The 19611-nt window shown below is 43.5% G+C and overlaps 3 protein-coding genes across 4 annotated transcripts; all 3 read left to right on the top strand.

The window, feature by feature from the left end:
- Positions 1-120: 120 nt before the first annotated feature.
- On the top strand, positions 121-11720 carry smad2 (SMAD family member 2). Of its 2 annotated transcripts, none has more exons than XM_060054122.1 (11): positions 121-301; positions 1325-1733; positions 3089-3178; positions 3465-3658; positions 3990-4124; positions 4756-4818; positions 5102-5155; positions 6738-6950; positions 7093-7230; positions 8780-8924; positions 9336-11720. In XM_060054122.1, exons 2-11 carry the CDS (start codon positions 1498-1500, stop codon positions 9457-9459), a joined length of 1392 nt encoding a protein of 463 aa, XP_059910105.1. In that variant the 5' UTR covers positions 121-301; positions 1325-1497; the 3' UTR covers positions 9460-11720. The 2 variants fall into 2 exon arrangements, with proteins under 2 accessions (XP_059910105.1, XP_059910104.1); XM_060054121.1 differs by having other exon boundaries at positions 4756-4830.
- Positions 11721-12113: 393 nt separating this feature from the next.
- On the top strand, positions 12114-13037 carry ier3ip1 (immediate early response 3 interacting protein 1). Its single transcript, XM_060054125.1, has 3 exons — positions 12114-12276; positions 12462-12563; positions 12669-13037. The coding sequence occupies exons 1-3, from the start codon at positions 12186-12188 to the stop codon at positions 12722-12724; spliced, it is 249 nt and encodes an 82-aa protein (XP_059910108.1). The 5' UTR covers positions 12114-12185; the 3' UTR covers positions 12725-13037.
- A 28-nt stretch (positions 13038-13065) lies between these two features.
- si:ch211-12e13.1 (uncharacterized) lies at positions 13066-15294 on the top strand. The gene is made up of 5 exons (XM_060054123.1): positions 13066-13531; positions 13613-13776; positions 14172-14414; positions 14656-14856; positions 15070-15294. Exons 1-5 carry the CDS (start codon positions 13293-13295, stop codon positions 15255-15257), a joined length of 1035 nt encoding a protein of 344 aa, XP_059910106.1. The 5' UTR covers positions 13066-13292; the 3' UTR covers positions 15258-15294.
- Positions 15295-19611: the final 4317 nt, after the last annotated feature.

The following is a 19611-nucleotide window of genomic DNA, read 5'->3' as shown; positions in this document are numbered from 1 at the left end:
GCCCATCGGACCAATCGTTTGCACGGTCCCTTTTCACTGTTTCGAAATGTGTCCAATCAGCGTTGGGAGAGGCGGGAGTAAAAACGCGTATGCAGCAAGCATGCGAGTTTGAGTATTTTGTTCCGGTCTATCTAACTGGCCTAACTAGCTCCAGTAGCATTGAGAAAAGCCAACAATCCCCTTGTTAAAATTAGTGGATGCTATATAAGGACTTAAGATAGTTTTATGCCACTTAAGTGGTGTGTTAAGCGGTGTCCATCGCTTTCATTAAAAACTGGAGCGTGGTGAAGTCAATTTAAGGGTAACTATTGCGACGATTTGGGTTGTTTTATCGACTTTGATACGTGTTGTTTTGTGTGAAGGAGCGACCTAGCTCCCCTAGCTAACTTCAGTTAGCAATAGTTCGCTGCAAGATGCTAACTCGTTTTCTAATCGCATCGGTGACGCGCGTTTGTTTCAGTAAAAGTTCCAAACAACATATTTATCTATACCATTAAAATCCACCAGTTTGAAAAATATGCACACGTTTCGTTTATTCGATTTGCATAAATGTGTCGGCTAATATTAGTTCGCAAAGTAGCGGGGCTTGATTGTTTTCCACAGATCACAACAAAAGGATTTCTGATAACTAGCTCGGTGATGCTAATGTTAGCTGGCCTAGTTAGACATGATTGCCTGCACACATCGGCTACAACAGGCATGCCTGTTTTTTAAAGCTTGATTTGGCTCGTGGGATCTCATTTGGATGCCTTGTGTGCGTTAGCAGCCTGGCCCACGCTACTGAATTGATTGTTGTGATGGGACTGAGGAGCAAGGCCCCCTCAGAGAGCAGCCGGCCTGGAGGCTGTGCATGCAGGCTAGTGGGTGTTAGCTATGTGGACATTTTAGGAGACTCGTTTTTTTATATTCAATCCATCAGAGTCATTCTGGTTCTTTCGGTGTTTTAGCGTGAGTGAGCATGAATGACCCTCCGTAGTGTGTGTCACTCTAGGATCTGCAACGCGTTCTGTCACACCCTGTTTTGCTGACAAGTTTGCAGGTTTAGCTGGCTAACGACATGTTGAACGTTATTTATGACAAGCTCTCTTCATTTGTACAACCTGCCCATGCACCTCATCAAATGTTTTATTTTTCCCTTTCGAGGAGTATTTCCACTTGATATATTAATTTAATTTCTGTCAACTGTGTAAATGTTGCATAACGTTGAAATGCTTTGGAAATCAGTTCGTGGCGCTAATTTTGGGGGCATTGGTATTGGTCAAGTATTGTTTACTTTACACAGTGCTTATTGATGTGTGTTGTTTATGCAACACTTTCTGTCTAGGTGTCTAGATCTTCTGCCCGCATCCTGTTTGCCCTGGCCATAGCCCCATCTCTCCTGGGTCAGTAGAGGGGCCACACCAGAGCAAGGGCCCAAACTGTGCCTCCAGGTCCCCTCTGCCTCTGCGTGTGACTGGTTGTAAGGCTGTCTGGAGACCCTCGGTTCGCCCAACCAGGATGTCCTCCATCCTGCCATTCACCCCCCCTGTGGTCAAGAGGCTGCTGGGCTGGAAGAAGTCCGCCAGTGGCCCTGGGGGAGCAGGCGGGGGGGAGCAGAACGGACAGGAGGAGAAGTGGTGTGAGAAGGCGGTGAAAAGCCTGGTGAAGAAGTTGAAGAAGACAGGCCAGCTGGACGAGCTTGAGAAAGCCATCACCACACAGAACTGCAACACCAAGTGTGTCACCATCCCCAGGTATGACCTTTGGACCTGTGACTTGTCATATTGAAGTACTAGTAGTGACAGAGCACTTCCATTGTGCAAGTTATCCAAATGCATTGTGTATCTGCAAGATCACAACACATCTAGAATGAGGGCTTATATGTATTTTTTAAACCCTGGTGTTCTGCACTGATTGGTGCAGCACAGATGAGTTCAGGGTTGTGTTCCAATATGGAATTTTGGATTGGCTAATTTAAGTAACACCTGAAATACAAGGAATGGTGTATATTGAACGCTGTAGTCGGTTGTAGCCCTCTGCCAGGGGAGACAAGACAAGGGAGGAAAGAGGATGTTGTCTTTATCAGCCAGCCAGCCTTGGTGGCCCAGACTCCTGTTCCCTGGGAACGGCATGTCACCTGATGCACTTCCCTGATGCTCTGCTGAGTACCACGTCACAGGGTTGTCTCCAGAGAGCTTGTCCTTATCGCCTGAGAACTACACTAAACTCCTGTGTTTGTATTTTTAGATACGCCGGCTAGCTTGCAGTGAGGGAAATCATGGCTGGTCTTCTCTTTTATCTAACTGTATGGCTTGGTTGTGAGTGTATATTGCACAGGCAAGAGGGATGACTGGATAGAGAGAGTTGTTGCCCTAAGCTGGATGTTGGCATGTTTTGGCCTTGGCTGATGGCTGCACCAGACCACCAGTTATTTCATTAATATACTCTATACATCCTATTGGGTAATGATGGTGTTTTGTTCTGTGACAAATGGACTAGTGGACATGCACATTGGTCCTAGTCATTAAAAGTAACCCAGAACCCGGGGACTTCTCCGAAGCGTAGTTGACATCCCACTAAGCCCCAGTGCGAGATGCAGCACAACACAGTCCTGTCCATCTCCTGTCCTTCAGAAGCAACTACTCTTTCTTCTCCATTCCATGTTTTATAATTTATTGAACATATTCAATGTTTTTGAGTGTCTGAAACCTGAAATGTCTTCCTCTTCGCCCTCCTCTGTCCCATTGTGTCTTCAGTGTTTGTTTGAATGTCACCAGAAAAGGTCCACTGTCTCAGATATAAACTGCTGTTGAGAGGAAAAACGTTTATTTTTGGTGTCCAGTACAATACCACAATTGTTTACGAGTGTTGTTTCTTTGTTTCACCAACAGTGTCATTGTGTTTGAGTGGATTCCATTGTTTTTTTTTTCCTTTACTTGCGTTTGTCAAAAGGCTTCTCTTATTGTTGTTTGTCTTTTTCTTTCATTACACTCTAATAAAAGAGGCCTTTTTAGTCGTTTACATTTCCCATACTGATATTTCTGAAATATCCATGTCCCATGTTTATCATCTTTTGTTTTTGTTTTGTTGTTTTTTTCTCTGTGCACAGCAATTGCTCTGAAATATGGGGACTGAGTCCACCAAATACGATAGAACAGTGGGATACCACAGGCCTATACAGCTACCCTGACCAGACCAGGTGACTATCCTTACCTCTCGTATGGTTTTGCATACAGCTTTGATGTGGGGAAACTTGTCTTTATGGTATACAGGGGCGGGTTGCGTGGCAGACATTGAGAACATCTCTGCTTCTCGTTCTCGTCACTACCCCCAACGCGATCCATCTCCTCCCTCCCCCATCTGCCCGTCATACCCATCCTCTCCACCTTTTTGTCCTGCCTCCCTACCCTTCCCTTTTCCCTCTTCTCCCTCCCGTGTGTCTTCCCGCTTTTCTCACCACCATTTCCTGGTTGCTGTCCAATCAGATCCCTGGATGGGCGCCTGCAGGTCTCTCACAGGAAGGGGCTTCCCCATGTAATCTACTGCCGCCTGTGGCGCTGGCCTGACCTGCACAGCCACCATGAGCTGCGGGCCATTGAGGCTTGTGAGTACGCCTTCCACCTCAAGAAGGATGAGGTGTGCATCAACCCCTACCACTACCAACGGGTGGAGACCCCAGGTGAGAGTCTCAACTAAACCTGCCTAGCAGTCATCCTGGCACATAAAGCTGGATGGTTTAGCACTAACTTCAGGGGAGACTAGATGGCCATCGTAACATGGCGTCCAAGCTTGAATTGTCTTCTCCAGGTGTTTATGGTGTTTATCAGTATCATTGCGATATTTGAAACTGACAATGTCATTACATGTCTGTAATGCGATCCCCATGATAATTATCATGTGCATTGATTAGTTGATACCTAATTATCATCAATAACATTGTTGGTGAACCCTGCTCTGTTGTGCATTGCATCTTGACTGAGCGTGGTGGTGCTTTTCTCCAAACCCTCCAGTTCTGCCCCCGGTCCTGGTGCCCAGACATTCTGAGATCCTGACGGAGTTGCCACCGCTGGATGACTACACCCATTCCATACCCGAGAACACAAACTTCCCCGCAGGGATCGAACCCCCAAACAACTACATACCAGGTAAGACTGGGTCAGACCGGCGCCTGGACCGATGGACTTCATCACCCAGCCACTTCCAGCTCTCATATCCAGCCTAAGCCTCTCGAATGATGCAAAACAATTCCTCTTTTCATAATGAGGATCCCATCTGCTTCAAAGTTCTGTAATGCAAATAAGGGGATCACTTTTGCTCTTTACACGTATGCAAATAAAGCCTTAATTTGTCTTTGCTGCTTGTCAGGCAAAGCGATACAATTGCTTCGCTGGATGTTTGTCCTTGTTTATGATTTTTTTAGAGACCACATAATGGGTCCAAAGGAAGCGCTAGATTATTCTTAAACAATAATGTTAATCTGCTTCTCATCACATTTGCATGCGTTAATTAAATTTGTTGTTTATACGTGCTGCCCAAAGAAATGTGATCAAAGCTTTAATCTTCTGCACTGACAGTATTGTTTTTGGAGCAGAGTTGGGCATAACACCCTCCCATAGGAAATGATAGACTTCACTACGGCCTTCCGGCTCTGATCACACATCAGTCACATGATCGTTGCTGGGCAAAGTCACACTTCCTGATTTTTGAAGTTGCAAAATGAAGTTGCACCTCTCCAATGGCGATGACGTCCTATTTTCCTCCCACTCCTTTCCACAGAGACCCCGCCGCCTGGCTACATCAGTGAGGATGGAGAGGCCAGTGATCAGCAGATGAATCAAAGTATGGACACAGGTACCCTAGACTAGTCCCGCCTGCCTATCGCTCATCTGTCCCCAAAGGGCCGACACCGCTGCCCCCGCTGTGGCCAACCTGTGCACCTCTACACCATGCTCGCTTTTGAGGACTGTTCAACATCCACGGCTCTCAATCTTAGTATTATAATAATTATAAAAAGAATGAACCGCCATTCTGTTACATTTTGAAAATTATATATTTTTATTGTGGACTTTCTTAAAGGGCCGCTGTTGCATGCCAGTGTTTGACTCTGGTCTTGTGTGTCCAGGTTCTCCTGCAGAGCTGTCCCCTAGCACCCTGTCTCCGGTCAACCACAGCATGGGTAAGCCTTGCCCCGGAGGAAGCCCTCGCACATCAGCAACCGAATCCAAACTAAATGAATGAAAAGTATTGAAGTATTGACTCTATCTCCACTAGGACCGAGCCCGACTATTACGTTTTTCGGATATTCGTGTGTTGGGTAGGTATTCAAATCACAATTTAGGATTTGAATGCAGGAAAAAACACATTTGTTAGGCCGGTGCATATTTGGAGATGCAAGGGGAAGGATTTGGGTTAAAACATCCCCGGGTTAAAATACCAAAACAAATATAAGGGCACCAGGGGGCATCCCTCGTTCAGAAAGATTCAATGGTTTGTTTATTTAATAATCGTGAATAGAGAAGTAAAAGTGTTTCATGATTGGATGGTGATCCATCACCAACACTACACCTGCTTGGTGATAATGAAAAGTAGGCTTACTCTCATCCAATTGAAGTACCGTACTGTGTCTCATGAAACTTTCTGGAAAACCTGACAATCTTTCAAAGCCTGAACATCATGTGTTCAGGCCAGCTCTACTCCCCACCACAGACAGTGGTCCGGCATTGGTTCAACTGGTGGAACATGTCATTCACTATTACCGGTTCGGTGGCCACCTGTACCACCCAGGCCCAGAATGTATGCACTCATGGCATTGTGGTGCTGTGGATAAGGTCCACCAAATGGCATCTATTAAGATGGATGAAATACTCGGCCCCCAGTGATGCCAGATGGTCGGAGGCTGTCTGCTACCTAGGGCTGCTCGATTATGGAAAAAATCATAATCACGATTATTTTGGTCAATATTAAAATCACGATTATTCAAACAATTACTTTGGAGTTTGAAAACATGATGATTCAGCATGTCTCTCCCAAAAAACTGAGATCTTTGAAATTTCGCCTTAAAAAAGTACACGAAATGGTCAAATAAAATAATGTGCATGTATCCAGCTGTACTTTCTTTAAATCATTTAATGAAAAAAATAAAATCTAACTCGATTTATATTAGTTCTGTGATCATTTTACAATAAAATCGAAATCGCAATAAAAATTTGATTAGTCACTCAGCCCTACTGCTACCACAGCCCTACCATGGCAAAATAAGTGCTTTTAATTTGGATCTGTTCCAAGGGGTTAGAGTTTGGGTTAGCCCTCTTTACCTAACCCTCAATTACAGTCTTGAATGGGATGCATTAAGATGCTATTGTGGCCATGTCATTTCCATTTAATGATGGTGTTGTAAAACCATTTCTGAGATCCAAATAAATGTGCCTTGCCTTGAGTTCAAACGTTACTATTTAACAATTTCCACTTTTTTTATACTATCCAACGTTGAGTGGTTTCAGATGCATGTCATTCGTGAGCAAATGATGGGTATCTTGCTCAAGGATGGAAACAAGTAGGCTCTAGGGATTAGGTAACAAAGTACCTTTCGTCTGGGAGTTGATCTTCCCATAGCATTAAGTCATTTAGCATGAGTTTTCATCCGGATTGACTTGCTGTACACTTACAGTACTTATGGGGCTAAGAACAATCTGAGTAAAACATGGTCTGTTACAAAGTAAATGAGCCAGCCCTGATCCAATCTCTATCCCCCTACACAGACCTGCAGCCGGTGACCTACAGTGAGCCGGCGTTCTGGTGCTCGATAGCCTACTACGAGCTGAACCAGCGCGTTGGCGAGACCTTCCACGCCTCCCAGCCCTCCCTGACGGTGGACGGCTTCACGGACCCCTCAAACTCTGAGCGCTTCTGCCTGGGCCTGCTATCCAACGTCAACAGGAACGCCACTGTGGAGATGACCCGCAGGCACATAGGTATGGATGCCGGGAACGGTGCATTATGGGAACAGTGTTTCATTTTTTTGGCCAAATTGAAAGGGATAACGTCACAAACTAAAAACACAAACTAACTAGCAAAGCTCAATCATTTTTTATCTGTTTGGTTCCTCGCTCACAGGAAGAGGAGTAAGACTGTACTACATCGGTGGGGAGGTATTTGCGGAGTGCCTGAGCGACAGCGCCATCTTTGTCCAGAGTCCAAACTGCAATCAGCGGTACGGATGGCACCCGGCCACCGTGTGCAAAATACCTCCTGGTAGGTTCTGGTGGACCCAAAGGTCTTGAGCTTTCATATGAAATATAAGCACCCTAGTATTCAACAGCACCCTGCAGCTGCAGTAAACGGCTTAAAGTTTCAGTGTGTAAAATGTAGTCGCAACTAGCGGTGATGGCCATGAACTGAATTCAATCATTCATAGGATATTTTGCATGCTACCCTTCAGTGGCTGTATTAGGCACGTCCGAGAGAGGGTCAAGCTTTTCAGACACTTGGTATAACGCCACGGTGTGTTTGACATTTCCTTATGCATCACTCATTATAGCACTCTTACACAATGACGGTACTAGGAAACTATCAGAAATAGGTTGTAGTTACGGAGATAACACAACCACCGCACTTTGTCTGGAGCAATTTGTTTGGCATCAACAACAGTTTAATGAGATTATACACTAATTAAAACCCACTTATGAATGTTATATACTATTTCTGCCAAAGGCTTTCCACTAGTTGCCTTTTAATACTACACACTCCACCTTTTTAAAGATGTTTGTCTCTTAATACATAGGGGTGTATCGATCCATCGATGTAGATCGATACATTGATTGATTGGTGAGCGATTCAACTGCATCGATGCAACGCCCAAACATTGATGCATGTCGCTGTATTACACGCTTTTATTTTGACAATCTCCTGGCGCGGGTAGTTATGAAACTATTTCTGCGCAAGTGCGCCAAGCCGCAACAGCAAGCGTATGTGTGAGCGCGAGGATGTCTATTTTCAGTTTTTCTACTAGCAGCACGGCTAGTAGAAAAAAAATCTGCCCACAGCTGGGCAGATTTCTAGTTTTTCCAGGCTAACGTGGTTAAAAGTAACTCAATTTTGCGGGAAAATCGGACGGCTAATCCTAACAGCCAAGATGATTCCAAGGGATGTTTTGTTTTTAGAAGAACACTATCCACAGATAGGTTGGGAATGGTCTTTGTTTAAAATGAAAGATCATTAAAGGCTCTTTAAGTTAAGCCCTAAAAAAACGTTTGCACTTAAATGCAATGTGGCACTTTATTCCTTGTAATAAAAATGGATTGTTTTGTTTTGAATATCCGGAAGTGCAAAAAAAATAAATTGTGAGTTGATTTGAATGTAAGAGGTTGTGTTAAATAGGCAGATGATATCGTCAAATATTGATCGCATGCCCCTGTATCAAATCGAGTCGTATCCTGGCTGACTTTTGATTTCGGCAAATATCGTATTGTAATATCGTATCGTGATGAAACCAGAGTTTTAAGCCCCTATTAATACGGAAAGGCATTCATTTAGATAATTATCATTACACGTGCCAGATGTGTTTTTAAGGTCATGTTTCATGCGCACTTCCTTAGAAGAACTTCCTGTTGCCACATTGTGCCACATGAGTGCTGTCAGAGCACGTGTGTGTGTGTGTTGCATAAACTCTTCTCCAGGGCCCCAAATTGTGCAACAGGACAGTCACAGCAGCACAACAACTTTCTCGTGCGTGTCCTACCAGAGACTTCCTCAGTCCCGTCTGACTCGCGCCTCTCCCCCTCCCCCTCCCCATCGTGTTTAGGCTGCAACCTGAAGATCTTTAACAACCAGGAGTTTGCGGCTCTGCTGGCCCAGTCGGTCAACCAGGGCTTCGAGGCCGTCTACCAGCTCACCAGGATGTGCACCATACGCATGAGCTTCGTCAAAGGCTGGGGAGCAGAGTACAGGTGAGCCCTGACGAAGGCTGTTCATAATTTAGTCATTTAGCTGAAACTTTTTCCCAGAGCCACCTTTTTTATTGGTACATATCATGACTTGGCGGGAAGGGGTTGGATATCTTGGTCATGGATGCTTACTGGTTCTACTGGGTATAAGGGTAACCTTGCCTTTACCTCGCACACCATCTGTAAAACGTTGGCAATTTTTTAGTTGATCCTTAAATAGGTTTCCATCATCAAATGTATGTGTAACCCTATATCAGTTAGTATTGTCGTTTTTTGTTTGGTTAACAGGTGCTTGCCTTTTACCTGTGAATCATAACAAATAGGCTAAAGCCATGTTTTGTACAGACAAAACAGCTTTTCAGACACGCAAGCGTTTCAAAAAGATTAAAGGGAAACTGTGTTTTTGTGTTTTAGGCGACAGACGGTTACAAGCACTCCTTGCTGGATCGAGCTGCACTTGAACGGACCCCTGCAGTGGTTAGACAAGGTTCTGACCCAGATGGGCTCACCCTCTGTGCGCTGCTCCAGTATGTCCTAAGCAGCTCCAGAACCACCCAAAATGTCAGCCAATAACAAAGTTCATGAAATTCTAAACTTGCGAATTCCTATCATGGGGAAGAAACTAAACTTAAAAAATCCCACAGAATGAATTTATGTTTAAATTGTCATAGTATTTGTGGCCCAGCTCCACCGCCCTTTTTAAACTTGACACACACACAGACACTTAAACACACTTGCGCTCACACACATGAATCACACATACAGACTTCAGCATCGAATTTGGCACTTTGTTACCCATGGAAGTCATGCACCTTGTTAAATTGCTTTTCCCCAAATCTTTAATTTTAGATCTATTTGTGGTACAAATGAGATGTATATTGGTTTTAGTCCAGGAAGCGGGGGGGCAAATACCAAAAATATCTGTGAATAGTTTCTCAGTATTGGAGAACGCTTGTACGAGGAACACAAGCATGAAAACGTACATGAATTATGGTCCGGCCCGCCCCAGCCATGGTTCTGGACCTAAGTCTACTTTTCTCTGGGAATCGTGGCCCCATCTTAAGTTAAGGGATGGGGGGGGGGGGGGGGGGGTTGTTGGCTTGGCGAAGAAAAAACGATGACCTTTTAGGTGGTGGTTTTCCCCTGAGGGGGAAACGACCATACTGTGTTTATGAAATTAGATTGCTGATTTGACTTCACTCTCCTCATTATTCTTTTTAACTCGTGTTGTGTCGTTGTATGACACGCCTCTTTAATGGACGAATAGGAATGTTGGCCCACAAAGAAAATGAAAACCCCCAAACAAACTCAGTCTGGCTGTAGTTTAAATATTTGTCATTATATGGCACCCTAACAAGTCCCCTACTTTATTGTAAATGCGCCCCCTACCTCCCCTTCCCGTACAAAATCCCAATCTGACATGAAGCTATTGAGTTGCGGTCCAGGTTTTGCCAGGTGCACTGGGCAGGGACCAGAGAATATCAGCCGTCAGGCAAAGCTTTTTTAAGTTTATTTCTTATTTCTTTCTTTATTTGACATGACACTGGGAGTCTTGGGGCTCTGTTAGGTGAAGCATTAAATAAATTAAAGGTCTCTCACCGGGAGAAATTGAAGGTATCAGTTGATTTCATCCTGTATTGTTTTAGAATATATCCCCTTTCTTTTGCTACTTTTTTGTATTCTCATGTATTTTTATATATAAATATACTTAAGATTTTCTGTCATTCACTCTTTTTCTTAAAGTAATATTTTCAAGACCACAGCTGTTTTTAAAAGTCACATTAGAGAGCTTGGATCATTCCTCGTTGCCCCCCCCCCCCCGGAGCTCTTCCGTTGGGATCCGTTTCCAACAGAAGTCTGTTGTCCTGGTGTGAGAACGACACACGATGATGTAGCCTGTCTATCGTTTATTTCTTTTTTCTTATTTTTACCTATTACTGTATCCAAAGAAGTCTGGTGCATTTAAAGTACATGAAGCAACCGAAAAGGCGTTCCTGCAACCGTGAACGTTTTCCGGAGGCATGTTGTAAAAAAAAAAAGAAAAAAAAAACTTGTTCTAGCCGTTCATCTCCTTCACATTTGTTAAAAAACCTTTTTGTGACCTTTAAGTGCATATCTTGGCAGCTAAAGGTTAACCAGTTATAATTGAATTTCAAAATGTTTTATAAACATGGCAGTATTCCTTTTATTTTTCGTTCTTTTTTTTTTTTAACATCGGAAAGGAAGATCGAATGAGCCTACACACTGGGATGTTCTGTGTTTAATGTGTGTATTGTATTCGTTCCTGTCTATAAAATATACTCTGTACAAAACCTAATGAGCTTGCAGTCTGCCATTCTTGACATTATGTGGCTGTTGCAAGCTTTTTTAAACATTTTTCTCCCCACCCTCTCCTTTTTTTTTTTGATGTGAATGTGTTTACTTTACGGCACTAGTGATTGTACTTTAAGTGCACCTAGTGAGTTTGGATTTGGGGAGCTGATCCATGTGTTAAAGGGTCCAGTGTTACATTGTTATTATATTTGGCCTATAACATATGAATGTGAAAAAAAATACATTACAATTCTGACGTGGACCAGAAGTACATATACATAACAGTAGTACAATATGTGTGTATTTAACAGTAATATTTTTTCTTCCTTTTTTTTTTTTGCAAAGCACAGTACAGTAGATGTCGCGGTTGTTTTACCAGTAGAGGGCGATATTGATAGAGCAGTTTCTTTTTCTGACCATAAGCTTCTCAGGCGTGTGGCATATTATGCAGACTTCATCAAACACTAATAAAGATTTTTATTCTCATGATGTGTGCTTTTTCAAATAAAGGTTGTGTGATATTGGCTACTAAATTGTCACGTGTGTAATCTGGGTCTCCTTCCCCCCCCCCCCCCCGACTGGATATTCCCATCCACTCGAGTATCGAGTTGTTTAATTATTTAATTGTATTTGTTAAATTAGAGTTTAATTATTGAATCGTGGATTTGCAACAACTTTTAATAAACCATTTACGAGGACTAATAAGGGTGGGTTAGGCCATTAATGCTCACTGTTATGAGTCCAATATGACCGGATCAATGCTTTAAACACATAACGTCTTCCATTAGGTTTTTTCACGAGTAAATAACACAAATAAACTAAGGCTTACTATAATGGTTGTACTTTTTTATGTACCTTTTCCGATCGCGTACCATGTGTTCCTTACGGCCACCGTAGGCTACGTCAAACTTGTAAACGTTGTAAGAATCCAGGTCCAACTGCAGCAACAACATGGCCTTTACTTTATACTCTCTCATCCAAACAGCAATCTTGTGTGTGAATGCGGTCGCCGTGTTACACGAAGAGAGGTTTCTTAGTAAAAGTAAGTGCTTTGTGTTTTATTTGGAAGCGCTTCTGTGTGCGTTATGTGATTTTAACCGGTCTTCAATTAGCGTGCAGCTAATCCATGGTTAGCCAAAAGGATCTAAGAGTTATGATCACATTTGACAAACTAGTGCCTTCAAATCAGTTTATGCAATTCAATTAATAGATTATGTCCTCTTGTAGTTGGCTGGGGGGTGGACCAAAGCGTCGGAGGGTTTGGTGATGAACCAGGTGTCAAGGTGCAGGTGATGACCCTCATTCGATCCGTAAGAACAGTGATGCGAGGTGGGTTTTAGTTACAAACACAAACAGCACACAGCACACACACCCCACCCATGACCCTAAGAACCACTGTATTAACGTGTCCTGGCCTTCTCCTGTCTCTTACAGTGCCGTTGATAGCAGTGAATTCGGTTTGCATTGTGCTACTGCTGCTGTTCGGGTAAGGATGACCTCTTTGTGGCATCAGGAACCCGTCTCCACATTACGAACAGACCCACTCGTCGTTGCCAGAACCCGCGATCAGCAGCATGTCCCGACAGCAAGCCACGACATGGAGCACCGCCCGAATCATGCCTTGGTTTTAATGCAGCGCAACGCTTATAAATGCCATTTTGTGTTCAATATCGCTTCTGTTGTAATGTCAATGCGGCCACGGACTACTGACAAATAATGCAGCATCACTTCAATTAGTTATACTTTTTGTAGCTGTTTGTTTGATCAATGCAATGTTTTTACAATTAAACTTTTTGAAATTCACATGCGCATTCTGGTTGTCGCTTACCGCACTCCGTACTTCCTGTGTGAATTATGTTGTGATATGATGACCTGTGGTTTTGATTTCTGGAAGTATACAAGCGTCCCTAGGTGTAGGCATATCGGGGTCATAAGTCATGGAGATGGATAAACATAGTGTTGCGTTGCGCGTATACAGTAGACTACGTCACCATGGCCCATATGTGGCTGCGATCGGACATTGATTTTTAAACTCAATCCCTTCAGCACAGCATCACGATGGGAAATACACTGAGTTTCGTGGTCGCCTCTTTCTCTTTGAGTGCAATTTATGTATTTCATGCTCATGTGTATCGCTCTCATAAAGCCCTGAAATCAACCGTTGTAAACTACGAGGACCGTCAGCCAGGACTCGGATACCTTTTTGCACGATATTTGCTCAAAGCTCTTTTAGTAACTCGGGGGTCTATAATAAACAAGAAGCAAACCGACCTCTCATACACGCTTATTAACTGCAGGTAAGCCAATAATATCCATGAACTACAACTCACTGAATCTTGAACCGAAATGCAGAATATAACAGCAGTATTTCTTCCAAGGCTTGAAACCCAACTGTTGAGGAAGTTCTGTGCTGCAGCAGGTTACGGTTGGGACTACCCAGACAGCGAATACAGAGACGTTCCTCTGTGTTTCCCAGAGGTCCTCTGTCTCAGGCTGCTGTTGATGGTGCTGACCTCATCCCACTTCGCCTTGAACCCAGCAGGTGCAGATACTGGTCGGAATCGCTTTCATGTGTTCTTGTTTAACTATAACTGCCAGTGGTTAGGTTACGTTACAACTTTTAATTTATTTTTACTTAATGTTAGACGCCACCTGGAAAATGTATGGCTTCCCTATTGAATGGGATTGTGTTGAAAGGGGTAAAGATAAGGACAATATTTGTATGGGAACGATTGTCTAGTGATTGGACGGTATGAGTTCCAGACGAAAGAATCTTGGTTCTAACCCCAATGGCTGCAGTCTACCTGTGGGCATCCCTGAGCAAGATGCCTAACCCCTACCCTTTTATTAGTGACAAATATATAGTTCAATATGTTGGTATGGGTGAAAGCCTCTGCCAAATCCCTCAATAGTTTTCCCTTTTTTTTCCTGGACCAGGTCTGGTGCGTGTGCGGCAGACCCTGAGAACTCTGCAGCCCATTGATGAGCTGACTAAGGGCCGGTTCACACTGCACGCCCGGGTCCTGGAGTACCGGACGGTCAGCAGCGGAGCAGAGGTGGACGTCTTTATGTCAGCCACGTCCCGCTGCGGTCAGCTGGTGTGGGAGAGCACCCTGACGCTGCTCTCCAGGGAAAGGTTTTACAAGACGCTCCAGAGTCTGCCCACGGATCATAAAAAAGGTACGGATGGGGCTACAACAGGAAAACATAAATTCTCAGCTTCAATCAATAACAATGGTGATTTAATGTGAGTTTAGCATTGATTTTAGTTTTAAAGGGGTACCCTCATCTTTCTGTCTTGCCTTTGGACACACACACACAGGGAAGTGTAGGAGACGGGGGGGTTAACATCAATGCCAAATCACAGTAAAGCAGTCTTACTTCCATGTCATACTTCCATGTTTTTGTTCTCTTTTGCCAGATTTGCCTGATGTAGCCCCTTTGAAGAGAGTAGCAATGAGGGTCCCATGGAGTACTGGGCTTTGCTTCGCTTGGTCCTTCTCTGACTACTCCCCTAGTCCCCTCCTGTCCCTCCCGGCAAGGCTTCTTGGCTGCAGGGACAGAAGCTCCCCCAGCTTGTGGATGCTGTCTGTCTGCCTGGCGGAGATGGAGAAGCACAGAGGTACAGTGATGAATGCCGTGTCCCATTGGAATGATTCGTGAAGACATTCGATGCACATACTGACTTACTGACAGAGTGGCATGATTAGGCTATGCATATTTTCTTTCTTTAAGTACCCTTCTTAAAATGCTATATACTATGGGTTATGACCTTCTTAATGCTGTGAGGAGCATATTTCATGATCTTATTCCCCTCCCTTTTTTTTTTTGACAGGGGTAGATGCTATAAGACCTCCCATCAACCTTACTGTTCAATTCCTGGAGCCTCTCTTGGTCCCAGGCCAGGTGATCATCACGTTCTGGGAAACAGTGACCAAAGATGGGGGGAGAGGGCTCCGTTTTCAAATGGAGCAACATGCCAACTCTGTGACTTATGTGGATGGATTAATCTGTAGGACCTGAATCAAATTTGTGGGTATTCATCTTGCCTTAATGGAAGCACAGCAAAAAGTTTCATTTACGACTTTACAGTCTATTTGACTTTTGCAATTTCCTAACGCATTTCTCTAACAATAAGTGGTTGTACATGACATAACATAAAACAGCCGTTACTTTTTCTGATTTTGACATTATCTTGACCAATAAAAATCACTGATCACCAAACTGACCCCATTTTGGCTTCGCTGCAGCCTGCAGTCTGCCTCTTTTATTTCTTGTCATTTCGAAGCACAGATTCAGCATTGCTTAAGTACCACTAAATGTACCATTCATTCACGTCAATCTGTATTGAAAAATTGACATTTTCCTGTGTGAATAGGTTGCCACAATTGTTTTAATATATATTTTTTACTTGAAATACTAAGTCAAAAAGTGTTTTGATACAGTTCATGGTGTAATTGGCCAACTCATTTCACACCAACTTATCTGATTAACATTGCCACAAATGGGCTTTTCCAAGGTTGGCCTGTAGTGTTAAATGCAATCACCTCTGTTCCCGAAATTTAGATGGCCCTTTTGATCACCACTGTAATGTTAAACCCGTTCTCTGTACGTTTTCCCTAGTGGCTTGAGTTGTAGCTAGAGTTATAGCTGTTTTATTTTCAGAAATTATTACAAACTGAGTGTCAGCTCAATCCAACAATGGGATCAATATTATTATTATTATTATTTTTATTTATTAATTTGTTAAAAAGTGCAGAATTAATTTATAAAAAAAGGTATAATTTTAAACAAGTCGGATGATAGGCCTACTTATATTTTGTGTTATACAACATAATTCATTATGGTACCTGTTAATGATTACAGAAATGAGATTCATAGCAATGATGTCACATGGAGAAGCATGCATTTCCAAGTGGCTACATAGTATTGAGTATTATATTTTGAGATACTGTCAGAGTCGGAGAGAATTATGTCAAACTATGTACCATATAAACTAAAATAAACATGAACCTCAATCAAGAAATGGCAAATGTATCATCCATATATGTTCATGCTGGGTCAACATGGAAAAGAAACAGACAAAATTAAATACAATTTTAAAATTGCTAATCATTCAACTCTAAAAAGGAAACAAACATATCATTGCTTCCAACATTTGTCAATATTAATGATACAATTTCTAACCAATTCAATATAATACTTTTACATTCTTTCCCCTAAAAGATTGCAGGTTTGTGTTGTGCATCATTGTCGACATAGTAACAGTGGAACATTTTAGGCACAGGTCAATAACCAATCTCTTACCAATTGAATGGCAGTAATTACTTAATTAACACTCCCCCCACCAGCCCACTGACACAAGTCTCTGCTGTGATTTCACAACTGGCTGCTGGTTTTCATGCATTGCGTTGCTGACTCACCACCCTCTCCAAGACCCAGTGAGGGTATACATATTTGTTAGTAACTTAACCTCCTCAGCTCCTCAGGTGGGTTCTGGCTTCTCCCTTAGAGCAGTCATCTCCCAGCTTCTGACTCAGTTATCTCAAGTTGCTCAAGTTGTCCCCCATGGACACCAGTGCTGTCCCACACAGTATCTATCCATACAGTCATCAAACACTGAGATATAGCAGGAGGCATCGAGTTAGAGCCAGGTAGCGGTGGTGGTTCACAGGAAGGTTCATGTTCAGATCAAAGCAGCTGGAGGAGCTCTGAAACAGCTCCTGAAACCCCAGGTTGACTTGTGTCTACCACAGTCTAAACAGGTGTCTACTAGTGTGGTGCTCTCCAGGTTGTTCCGCTCTCCTGTGCGGCGGTTCACCATGGAGACCCACCGCCTCCTCCGCTCCGCCTCGCCCTGGGTCAGGGTGAGGGGGGACAGGCAGCAGGCCAACCGTCTTCTGCAGCCCACAGATCCTTACCGGGTCTCTATGGTTGAATAAGATGTTCCATTACATATTACTTAGTGACTCTTAGTGTTCTTCAGTCAATTTAAAACAATTCCAATGCATTGTAGCTAATTTATTTACATACTCTGTTATTTAATCAGTGGAGCAGTAGTTAATACTTCTGTTGAATACAGAAATAAAATACAAATATATTTAATATCTCAACTTTCCAGCAGCTATCTGTAAATCCAGTGTTCAGCACAAACAGGCTGTTTCAACCCGCTGGCCATAAAACAAGCAATCAGGGTTAGTTTTATAGCTACGAATCATGAAAATCTTTACAAAGTGAAGTTCCTGATTACCTTTCTCTGCCCAATGCTGATCCCCTCTGTCTTTTCTGGTCGGTTTGTGGAATTTCCTCTCAATCTTCCCTTACCCTTTTTTCTTTCGCCTGAAGGACCCCGAGCAGGAGGTCTGCTTTGGGTTTAGTTATAAATCCAAACAAGGAATTACATTTGTTTCAACAGGAAAGAAACGGTGAAGAAGTACAACGGCTCCCTCTCTATCACAGCATTGTTAACATGCACAGCTTTTCTAATTTAAAGAATGTCCCCAAGGGGAAGTTTGCACACTTTGCAAAGAAAGTAATATAAAAAGTACATTCAACATTATGATGCAATGTGTGATCCTGTTTTCAAGTAAAAATGAGCATTTGGTCAAATGCAGGGAATATTTGTGTGCAAAGGAAATATCGTAATGATATGTATATATAGAGGAATTAAAGGTCAGGTCATTCAGGACAAACTGGGAATGGAGCTTTGCTCGGTCCTTCAGGAGAGGCCGAAAGAGGCCTTTCCTGGTGTGCGACTTTCCAGGGACGGGCTTATGAAGTACCCCCAGAACACCCTGCTGGCCTGCTCCCTGATCGCCTTGATTACCCGAAGACCTCTGTGAGCTTTCCTGACGACATCAATGAAGCAGAGGAGTGTGTTCACAGGGAATGCAAACAGCTCTTGGCTCTTGGCTCCTGTTACGACCCACCCCGTTGGGGTGGGTCGTAACAGCTCCCCGTAAGGTCATCTTAGTGGAGCAGCTATTCAAACAGGCCATGAGGTGGTGTCCTAGACACAAAGAAAGGTTTTAAGATAAGCCTACTATCTGCCCTGGTAGTGCCCTGGTAGGTACATAAAAGGAGAAGACCATCATTTTTGTTGTGAATGTTCAATGTCTGCTCACTGGTTGTCTTGACACATTCAGAACCGCTTTGTTGACGCCAGGACGCCCTGCTGGCCTCCTATGTTATCCACAGAGGTCCTTGAAGGCCCAAAGACCTTGCTGAGCTTTCCTGATGACATCAGGGGAGCAGTGGAGTGTCTCGACGGGGGAGACACAACGTTGCCCACCTCCCTTAAGGTCAGTCATCTTGGTGACTAGTGTAACAAACAGCCTATCACACAGGCCATGAGTCCGGTGTCCTTTACAGTCAGAAAGGCTCCTGTGATGGCCTACACACGAAGGTCTGCAGACTGTGGAGGTGGAAAAAAAAAGAGGTGGTCTTGGCTTCGCCAGCTCTTAACCTGCAGGAGCAGAGAAACACACCACTCACAGCTAACATGGGACACTGAAACAGAACATGAAACATGGATGCCAAAGCTGACATTTAGGTATCCGGGACTTCTAAAGTCGACCCATAACCTGATTTATTTACATGGATGCCTCCTGACAACAAGATCCTGAACATCTAAATGGATCCTGAACATCTAACAGGCACGTGTACTATGGACACCTACCCTGAATATGTAACATGAACACCTTAAATGGAAGTCTAATGTGGAAGTCTAATATGGACAGTCTTGCATATGTTCTGGTCTTCCCCAAAGCTTGAAACATATTGGACGTTGTCGATTAACGGCATACCGCAATGACCGTTACTGGCCATTTTCAGGATGCAAGCGGAGCCCCTCCCTCACAATTTCCAGTTGACACCTAAGGGTTTATTGTCTTACCGGTTCTTCCTCTAGAGTGATATTTATATTTCTAAACAATGTCTTCGGCTTTCAGCATGCCCCAGATGATCAGTGTACTGATCTTCTGGTCAGTGATGATCTGATGATCAGATGATCAGTGTACTGATCTTCTGGGGTATACGTTGATAAGTTGAAGCACGTTTTTAAATATGTTCTGTACTTATTTTTCTTTTCCAGTATTTTTTGTTTCCTGTATTTTTAAGAAACACAGGAAGACGGTGATCTATAAACCGGGCATTGTTTTTCAAAACATTTTGACGATTACGTTTGACTGAATGGCCTCTTGGTCTCTGGACCAGTAGGACAAAGTAATTGCCAGCCCTGGCCTGCTGTCACTGCTGGGTCTCTGTTCAGGGAGCTGTTGATGGGTCCATCAAGGCACGGAGTTCTCTTCCTGCAGTGCCACGGGCTGTTGTCACTGTATGTCTCCTGCAGCCTCCACTGGTTTCCCGCTCATCAAAT

Source organism: Gadus macrocephalus, chromosome 6 (assembly GCF_031168955.1).
Source record: "Gadus macrocephalus chromosome 6, ASM3116895v1".
NCBI classification, from domain to species: Eukaryota; Metazoa; Chordata; class Actinopteri; order Gadiformes; family Gadidae; genus Gadus; species Gadus macrocephalus.
Note: the sequence above shows the minus strand (reverse complement) of the source record. Positions and strands in the feature narration are given on the sequence as shown.